At 24.7% G+C, this 11,060-nt stretch overlaps 1 protein-coding gene across 2 annotated transcripts; it reads left to right on the plus strand.

The window, feature by feature from the left end:
* The first annotated feature begins 2,443 nt into the window (after positions 1 to 2,443).
* On the plus strand, positions 2,444 to 4,008 carry LOC112691534 (zinc finger CCHC domain-containing protein 9-like). Of its 2 annotated transcripts, XM_025565811.1 has the most exons (4): positions 2,444 to 2,552; positions 2,709 to 3,146; positions 3,333 to 3,491; positions 3,809 to 4,008. In XM_025565811.1, the coding sequence occupies exons 2-4, from the start codon at positions 2,731 to 2,733 to the stop codon at positions 3,999 to 4,001; spliced, it is 768 nt and encodes a 255-aa protein (XP_025421596.1). In that variant the 5' UTR covers positions 2,444 to 2,552; positions 2,709 to 2,730; the 3' UTR covers positions 4,002 to 4,008. The 2 variants fall into 2 exon arrangements, with proteins under 2 accessions (XP_025421596.1, XP_025421594.1); XM_025565809.1 differs by lacking the exon at positions 2,444 to 2,552 and having other exon boundaries at positions 2,559 to 3,146.
* Positions 4,009 to 11,060: the final 7,052 nt, after the last annotated feature.

Genomic DNA, 11,060 nt, shown 5'->3' on the forward strand with positions numbered 1-11,060 from the left:
AAATAGTGAATAGTACTTAATTCAACAAATATAATTAATTAAGCAAAATAATTTTATAAAGAACTTAATAATGATTGATGAAATTTAAATAAAGATGTAATCAAGTCAGTAGAATTATCATGCTTACAATATATTAATATTGTAAGAGAATGTTAAGATATTTTCAATAAGTCTTTAAAGTTCTATGTATATAATTTACCTTATTCTTACAGTTGAATAATTTGTAGGTCTATTTAAAGAGGAATGTAATTGCATAGACCATTTACTCATAGAATTTATATTATTTTCAGTTTTCTTCTTATGTTTTACAGGCTTGTACATTGTAACTGAGCCAGCAGGTTCAGGTGAAATAAATATTGTTTGTTGAACATCTTCTATACCAAAACATTTATCAAAATCATCGGTTAAATCATTATGCCACACAGAATCTTGTCCCAATAATTGTGTACGCCTAGGCTTTCCATAAGTTCTAACAATTTGAGAAGTATTTGAATTATATGCCATTTCATAGGATAAAACTATAATAATTCACTAGAAAAAAAATGCAATAGTTAAAAATTGCAAAAGTATTTTTACATACTTATATATATATATACATACAGTAGAAACTTAATCAACCTTCACTCTCAGGACCAGGACTATGACGATTAATGGTATATAGAGTTAACAGAAATTTTTTTTTTTTTTTTTTTTTTTAACACTCGAGCTTTTTTAGCCTGCAATATTTCATATGTACGTTCACGTCACATTTATTACATATGTTGAATATTAGAAACATTACGCTTGATAGTCGTTGCAAAAAATTTATTGCGATTACCTAATAAACAATAGCGATGGTGGATAACAAAAAGTGATAGTTAATTGAGTTTCTACTGTGTATATATGTAAATTTGACTACATTTCCTATTAAAACACCAAAATTTGCACAATTGAATTGAATTCTATATGCAAATCATTTTTTTACACATAGTTTTTCTGAATGATTATTATGATGGTTTATCTACATTATCCAATTCATACCAAAAATATCTTAATTTCTTCTGTAAAATACCATTAAATAGTATTTTAAATGTATCTTTCTATTGAACAATCATATCTTCTCATTGTACTATAATTATTAACAAAAATCATAAAATAAATAAAATTAAAAATAATAATAAATATATAACAATACTCATAATTAGGGCTCGGAAGTTGATGACCTTAAAAATTACAAATATTTGTTTTAAATTAATAAAAATAAATTTTTTTTTAATATTTTACTTTATTTTACTGTAATATTCCATATAAATTTATCAAAGCTTACAAATTACTCAAAAATCAATATAATTGCATTGTACAATTAGAGCATATTTGATGTTATTAAAAGTAAATGAAACTACGATTATCTGTTTATATTTATATTTGGAAAAACTTCTCTCCACGCCCACTGAAGTGATTGGGAGGCACAGAGGAGCACTAAACAAAGTTTTAATTTCTAATTTAAAATAAAATCAGACAAGTCTTAAGATATCAGCATAATGGTGAACAAAAAACAATAAGAAATGAACTAGTGTGAAATCATTAAAAATTACTACAAATGTCAAAAATGATTTAAAAAGTAATAAACACCAAAAAATGCAAAATAAAAATTATTTATTCGGATTCACAAGCTAATGAAACACATTTGTGGCCAGAGAAGGATTGTGTAAAAAGTTTCAAAAAAAAATTCAAAAGGCATCAACTTCCAAGCCCTACTCATAATCATCTAAAATTAAGATTTTAAAAACAAAGCTCATGAATTTAAATCGAGTAATAAATTGGGAATAAAATAAAGAGTACTATATCACTTACTAATATTAAAAAATCAATTCACAATGCATTAAACATATGAAATAATATCAAAACAATAGTAATAATAAAATGTTGTAATTAACACGATCATTCATGACGAAAAATAAATTTACGCTAAGTAATTAAGGAATTATAGAGGATAACTATTCACTTAACATTAGACAAGTCAATTAAAATTTCAATCGAATACTCACAAGTACAGAATTTAAAAAGTCAAACTATAAATACCATTGTAGATGACTAAACGAACTAGTAGTAATACTTATCAAAGTTGGGTATTTTAAAGTTTTTCCGTTATCGGTATTTTTGAATTATAAATAAAGATTAAACGTGATTGAAACTCTAGGAGAATGTAAAAAGCGAGGAGTGGTTGTCAAGTTTATATTCTCTGTGAGTTCTTCGAAAGTGATATCAAAGAATGATTATTCTGCGACATTGAGATGTTAAATACCACAGAGCATATAACATGAATTAAGTTAGTATTAATTAACATAAATTCATGACTCACAGATATTCAATAATTACGAATTAAGATGTACATATACAGAGTATATCTTAATTAGTGATAATACATGTATAGTCAAAGATAACAATAATGATGTGTGTGTGTGTGTGTGTGTAGTCAAACTGTAATATATATATATATATAATATATATAAACTGTGATATATTATCAAAACCACATGAGTTTGTTTATACAAATAAAATCGTAGAACCACGTTCGTATTATTTTGAAATTCTCTTCGACTAATTAATAATTGTCATTTTTTTCTTTTTATCAAAATCCTTATGATCCAGCATGACGCGGCCCATTATCACCTAACTATTTGTCAATAAAATTAACTTAGTGTTATATTTTTAATTTCATGTTTTAGTGTTAAACAACTTATCGAACTGATGACGAGATTTGCAAGAGCTCGTGGCTCCAAGTCGTCAAACGAAAAACTACCGGAAGAAGCGACGCCATGGTCGCAGATGAAAGAGAAGCCGCAAAATGTGGAAGCGAACGAATCGAACACTGAAGTGTTCAAAGAGAGTCGTAAGCACGATTCGTACTCAAACGTAGAGAAGTTTGACGGATTTAGTGTTTTAAAAGAAGATGCTGTCAAATTACGAGTGGAAAAATTTAAATTGATAAAACAAGGTATACCCAGACATCAGTTGAAAGCTCATCTAATGCCAATGCGTCGAAGAGCTGAAAAAAAACTAGCTAGATTAAGGCAAAAAGCATGTTTTCATTGTCGACAACCTGGTCATATGCTTAACCAATGCCCAGAATTGGGTACTAATACTGCCTTAGGAGTATGTTTTAAGTAAGTCATTATAGTATATAAAAAATTACAGATTTATATATTTTACAACTATAGTTCAATATATATCTTAACCCAAAGAGTATTATTCTAATGGGACTATAAAATTCAATGATTGACAACTGCCTATGAAATTTAAACTAAGTATATTTAATTACCTGTATATCTATTAATTATATAACATTACAGATGTGGTTCAACTGAACACAAATTGCATGAATGTCGTAATGCAGGAAATAATAACCAACTTGAGTTTGCCAAATGTTTTATCTGTAATGAAGAAGGCCATCTCTCACGCCAGTGCCCTGATAATCCAATGGGTTTGTATCCTAATGGAGGAGCTTGCAGGTAATTTACTTAAATAGTTATTATTGTTTTTACCACCAATATTATTAAATAAATTATGGACCTTTATTTTACTTCTAAATTTAATTCTTGATACTTTTATAAACTATAAAATAAAAAAATTTACTGATAAATCAACACATAAATATGTGTATATATATATTGTATTGATTATTTTGATATTTTATAAATATATTTATTTAATGATTTCATAATTTACAGTAAAATCAATGGTTCTAGCTATACAAAAAGCATTGAAATTTTAATATTTCTCTATTTATAAGAATGTTAAAAATAATTCAGTGGTGTAAATTAAATAGATCATGTGGAGATGTTACTCATTTTGCCAAAGATTGTCCAGAAAAGCAGAAACGTAAACGAGTTGAAGACTTACCTACGGTTGGAGTAATGGATAATCGAGTGATTGAAGATTTAGATGAAAGAACTCTCAATAAACATAAAAAAAATAATCCAAACACATTTAAAAAAAGAAAATTAGTAATTATGAAATAATTTTATAATTTTAAATTGTAAACTTGAAAAATAAATAAATAATATTTTTATACGTTTAAAATCAAAATTTATACCAACATATTTTCAAATTCTTTAAACACTTATTTTTTAAATATTAGTTTTGTTACATTTCGTTTATCTTATTAACCCATTTTTATCAAATAATTTATCCACTGTAATATATTTATATAATATATGTAATAAATTAGGGATGGGCAGTTGATGACCCTTTTAAAAAGAATTCTATTGTCAAAAGATAAAATACTTGGTAACATTTTGTGAAAATATTCATCAGTGTTTTCTATAGTTAATATAGTATATTATATCATTTGTAAAATATTGTTATTAATTCTCATCTACTATTGAACTCATTAATTAATATATTGATAGCTAAAATAAGTCTAAATATGACATGTCCCAGAACATATTTTGAGTAATTTTCACTGGGTGGCACTTTAATAAAATTGTCTACTAGAGAAACGTACAGGGAAATCAACTCCTGTCATTACAGTCGTTATGAGACTATGTGACACAATCACGGGGGGGGGGGGGGTACTAGTGCCACGTACTTTGTATGTTAGAATATGCTCTGACATGTCTATAACTAATAATTATTTTCTTATAACAATACTGTAAGTGTCAACAATTCTGGCCCTCTCTGGTAACTTAAAGTTGCCCATTCCTGATATAAATGATGATTTTCATTATTTTGTAATAAATATTAACTAAATATATTTTTGATTTAAATTAGTGGTGTAATTTCAATTACTTTTTCTTGAGTTTTTAATTAATTGTTTGAAGCTAACATGTACGTATACCAAAATTATTTTAAGATAACAAGCATTGTTGGAAGAAGTTGGTTTATCCCTATTGTTTTTTTAATGTCTATGCATTAAATAAAAGAATTTTAAATTTCCCTATAAATTTATAATTTTTAATCAAATCTTTATAAGTAATTCTTACCTTTGCAAAAATATGCATTTAGTTTGTATACAATTTAACTGCATAAAACTTATCCATTGACAACATGTTTGTGATTGTCTTAAGTACAAAACTTCTTTATGTTATACCTAAAAATATTCTTATAAATTCAATAAAAATCATTTTTATATAATTAAAAATATATTTTCATGTTTTATTTATTACGAACTATGTTATTGATCCATATTTTTAATAAAATAATAAAAAATAAAATAAAAATTAGTAAATGGTTAATACTCATAAATTAATATATAAATAAATAGTTTATACATAGAAATAAATAAATAAATGCTTTGCCTGAAGTATTATTGTATTTATAATGTTAACAAACCATTTTATTTTGAATTATACAAAGATATTACCAAAGACTTAAAATTTTAAGTTCATGTCCCTACATATAACATGAATAATCATTCCATACAATAATTTTAAAAAAAAAATCACATTTATTATTTGTGATTTCACAAAAAAAGTTCAGTTTTGTTATACTATAATCAATGGTTAACTAGCCAAGATACTTTTTTTTCTTAATTTTAAACAAACAATAAAGGAAGCTCTATAGCAGGCCTTTAGGTAATTGAACCAGCCTGAATTTTAAATTATAACACTCTTCTCAATTTGATAATTTTTTAAGTTTTATATTATAATATTATATTGATATAAATAAAACTAGTCAAACCACTAATTTTACTTATTTTTATTTTTTATTAGTACAGCATTTGTAACTATTTAGTATACATAATGTTATTGATTCAAAGTGATAATAAAAACAAAACATATTTTAGAACAAATTTTGCAGTTAAAAATATTAAGATTTAAATGTGAAAATATTTTATTTTTAAAGGAAAAATAGAAGGATAAACTAGAGAATCTTCAGCTTAAATTAGGAATTTGAATGCTTGTATTGTAGGTAGAAAAAAAAACAAAAATTAATTACAACCTTTATTGAATTACGAATAATTACAAAACAATCAAAATGGGTTAATAATATTCGCTAAGATAAATATCATTTTATTATAACCAAGAGAGAAAGCAATATACCTATATTGCACGTACAACAGCTACTAAAATTAATTTTTCTCAATAATATTAAATACATATTTTTAATAATTAAATATAATCCTTATACATTAATAATAATTAAGTTGTAATAAATATATATAAACATACATACATATATGTACATATATTTATATGTAAATTTATGTTTCCATCCTAATTTTGGTCTTAGCTAAGATACAAACCATTACATAATAATTGCATAGTTAATTTTAAAACCACAAATAGAAATGAAAACAATGTGTTCGTCGCTATAGGGCCATTTAGCGCCTATAAGATATTTAAATGAAAATTCGATCAGAAATCTTTTAACAGCCAGGTACAAAAATTATTAGTTGGTTAAAAAAAAATTGCAATTATTATCACTCGATTACATGGTAATACAATTAAAATTTATAATATTTAAATATTTAAAATGTATATATATATACGTCTCATCTTAATAAAAACAAAAAATACCACTAAAAGGCCACTTAGTCACTTAAAAAAAAATGGGTCAAAATGCCATCAAATGTATTTTTTATATAAAACACGATATAAGGCAAATCAATTGATAATATCAGCAGTGAACATTGAGATTTCGTTAAAATTAAGTCTCAAATACTCCTTTTTTTTAATATTTATAAAAAAAAAAGACGTTCAAGTAAGTTTTAAACAGACGATTTTTATACTCTCAAGCAGAAATAAAACTATTAAATAAAAATGGTCAATAAGTTTCCGTCACCATTTATATTATTAATAAAATTTTAAGTTAATACATTTCCATTTTATTATTATTTATTTCTAAAGTATGTTCTGTGACCAATTTAGATATTATACAAATAAAGTAGTAAATTAATAACTAATTTATAATACATTAACCATAATTATTATCGTAAGATTAAAAAAAAAAAACATAGTTCGACGACGTTTACTCCCAAATATGAGTATTTTTACCACTAGACATGACTAGAGATATTTAAATAATTACATAAAATAAAACTAGCGGCACACACGAAAAATAAAAATAAAATATATCTACTATTTATAAACATTTTTGATGAAATCTGATGTTGGCAAAGGCAAAAATACAAAAACACGTGTTAGCGTTATTTTTTTTTCCATTACAACTTACAAAACAAACGGTTGATACCTACATAGATTCTAAATTTCAGATGACAAAGAAGGTACATACATTTTAAGGCACATATTTTAACGGTTGAGGTTCAAAATATAGTACACTAAAGGAAGACGGGGATGATGGAGATTAACAACATAACGTGCATAAATATTTAGCACCTCATTTGATATCTGACCCTTGTTCTTGGTTCATATCATGTGAATGGTAATTATCACTTGTACATATCACAACAAAAGCCACACAATTATTTTTATACTCATAAAAATAGAAAGAAAGAAATAAATGAAACATAAACTAATCGATATATATGTATGTATGTATAACATTGATATCACAATTTCTTTCTTCACATTGGTGTAAGAGAAATATGTACCTTTACGAATTGAGCTTCTTAATGTTATTTTACAGTAGTTTTTATTTTTTGTTTTGCCAACATCCACTCACAAAAAAATATATATAAAAATAATAATACGGAAAATAAAGCGAGAAGAAAATTTAAATTAATTGGTATAATATTAACCCTGTTTATCATTATTCATATTTTTTGGTAAACCGTATCCGCAGTAAAATTGATTAATAACAGACTTGCAAAAATCACTAAAATGGAAATCATAGTGCGCAGAGACTATTACTTTTGAGCAAAAACAAGACGAAAACTTAAAAAGTTACACCTGCACATAAAAATGTACTGTTTATAAGAAACGTCCCGATAATAATTGTTATTTTAATTACATTACAAAAAATTACAAGATATGAGATTTTAATTGGAAAATATTTTTTTTCTCTTTGCACAAATCTAGTAACCACACACATAATATTGTTTTGTAAAAAACCCGACGAGAAAATAAAAACTTAATTTTTTCAGTCTACCTGACAAAATCACATTAAGGACAAATTATGGTTACCAACAGATTTTAACATACAGATATTAATCAAATTTATAATAACAGATATGTTAAACCTTAAGTATTTTGGTCAATAAAAAGGTTCTCACCTGTGAAATTATTTTTATTTTTTTATTGTCAAACTCTCAACAAACTATGATTGTCTGTTGGTAACGGTTAATGAACTGGACTAGTTTATTTAGACATTAACAGTATAATTACTAGCATATTTATAAATTTACTTTTTAATAAATGAATATTTATTATTAAATACTTAATATTGTTTAGTCTTTTCTTTGCTTGTAATGACTGCTGGTTCATGAGAACATATTATCGGGATAAAGGTATATAAAATGATCATACTTTCACAGACTTAATTTGAACGTTCGCTACAATTCTGACTTTACAAATAGCATAAAGACAAACTTGTTTTTAATAGGACATATAATTACGATATTATTATGGAACATTAACGAAATTGAAAATAATATATATTGGTAAAGAAATCACTTGGATGAAAACCTTAAAAAACATATAAGTAATTTGGTAACGTACCTTATATATTTCAACAAAATAATTTAACATGAATAAGTACACACTATAGTGCTAAAGTATAAGCAGAATAAACCAGGTAGGTAACCAGTGTAAGGGGCAGTGGTTAAGTGTTGTTCAAGGCATACAATCATTACGTAAATATTTAGTTGAACACATGAACACACCCGACTAACATATTTACGTTGTGCATTACAAAAGAATAAATTAACTCACCAATTTCCCCAAAAAAAAAAATTATTATTATAATAATAAACAAAATTAAACAGTACACTACACTTAACATTTACAAATTTTATTGTTGATATTAATCACATAGTTATAAACACAACTAATATGAATTATATGAAAATACTAATACCCCGCCCCCCAGTCATCTAAAAAAATTAAAAAAATTTCAAGCTCAAAATTACGCAACAACATCTAATCCCTAATTTATATTTTTATGTTTAGAACATTTTATAATTATTGGAAAAACACACTAACGACTTAGGGAACAAATACCATAAGCAAATGTACAAACCCTAAATCGTTTACATTATTGTTTATACATAAAAATCGCAAATTACTTCTCAGAGCCTAAAAATACTCAAACATTTCTAATCGCATGGGCATGTGAGACACTTCCCCATATTCAATATCAGTCTCATAAAAAACATCATTATCAATCAATAGGCTCTGCAATTTAAGGATTACATTAAAAATAAAATAACGCTTTACTTAAAAATAACTTTTTCATAAATATTACACTCGTTTTTAAAATCATTATTATCAGTTTTATTCTTTAAATATTTAACTAATTGAACATCGTGGCACTTTTTAATCACAAATCTGTGTTTCGATATGAATTCGACATTACAAATAGGTAAAATGATGAATATATTATTATAGATAAAGAAAAGTTAACACAATCTGATTAAAATTTAAATAAGGAAATATAATAACCCCCTTTTACTTCTTTAACATTTTTTTTTTTTTTAATTTTTTGATTATAAAATGTGCTATTTTCTTTAGAGTGTAGTATTTAAAAATACAGTACAATGTACATAAACACACACGTGGTAAATTGAATTAAAAAGGTTTTATCGAGAATTTTTAAATTCTACTGAGGTAATCACCCACAAGGAACTTAGTAAAAAACTAAAGAATAATCAATAACATCATATATAAATTATAAATTTATATATAAATTTATATGATATTATACAAAAAATTAAAACTAAAGAAAACAAATGGACATAATGAGTATTGCTATCAAAGGACTATAATGATTAGGAATGCACTCATGAATGGCTAAGAATATGCGAATGATAACGGGTCAAACTAATTCGGTAGGAAATATAATACCCGAATAAATGATCGAAATCAAAACGAATGTTTAAGTTAAAATCACATAAGGGATCAACATTTTAATATGTATAGGTTAATGCATTAAATTCTGATGAAAATAGTTTATCTAATTCACCAAAGTTATTAGATAATAGGGTTAAGGGCAAGAAGGGATGAAGTTATCGCAATTCATTTTAATTTTGTAATATTTGTTACACAAAGTTTGTTTACATACACACATACGACTTAAATTAAGTGGTTATTGCTTAATAGTTTAGACAAAAAATGCCAGGAGTGTTAATTTTTTTTTGTGTGAAGTTTTTTTATCACAAAAAAATGAGCAGTGAAATATTAATATACATATAAGTATATAAATTAATATAATGCATAAATAATTATTTGATTATGACTTTTCGTGGTAAAACAAGATCACAATGCGCCCAGGCAAAAGCACAAAATTATAATTATATATAAATATAATTATATATAAAAACTATAAACCCTTGACACAACCCCAACTCTCATACATGCCTTAACTTATATATAATCTTAAAAAAAGATTCCATTATGTAAAATAACTTTTTTAATAATTATTATTAATCATAAATATTCTATAAAATAGAAGGACGATTTGTATATAGTTAACACGTGTGACAAATTATCTTAAAAATATTGTTATTTAGCTTAAAAAACTATTGACTAAAAATTAACCACACATTAATTTTTTTACATTTTTTTTTACATTTTGGTTATTTAGTTATATTTTAAATTTTTAGCAAAAGAAAAAAAAATAATAATAATAATAATGTATAATATATATATATATAAATATATAATAATAATAATATAATAAAAATAAAAATAATAATAACAAAATAAACATGAATAGTTAATAATATTTTTTGGTTTTACTTGGCAAAGACAATTTATCTACGGATGTTTTTTGTGTTTAAAAATTATCTAAAACTTAACTCTAGTGCGGAGTGCAATCACATCACCCCCCCCTCACAAAAAAAAAAAACATTAAATGATACTTATACATTTTCCATTAAATTTAAATTTATAACTATGGAAGACATACCTACTTGCCTTCTGAACACAATCAATCTTAAATTTAATAATAATTGGGAGAAT

Source organism: Sipha flava, unplaced genomic scaffold (assembly GCF_003268045.1).
Source record: "Sipha flava isolate LNK unplaced genomic scaffold, YSA_version1 64_pilon_pilon, whole genome shotgun sequence".
Taxonomy (NCBI): Eukaryota; Metazoa; Arthropoda; class Insecta; order Hemiptera; family Aphididae; genus Sipha; species Sipha flava.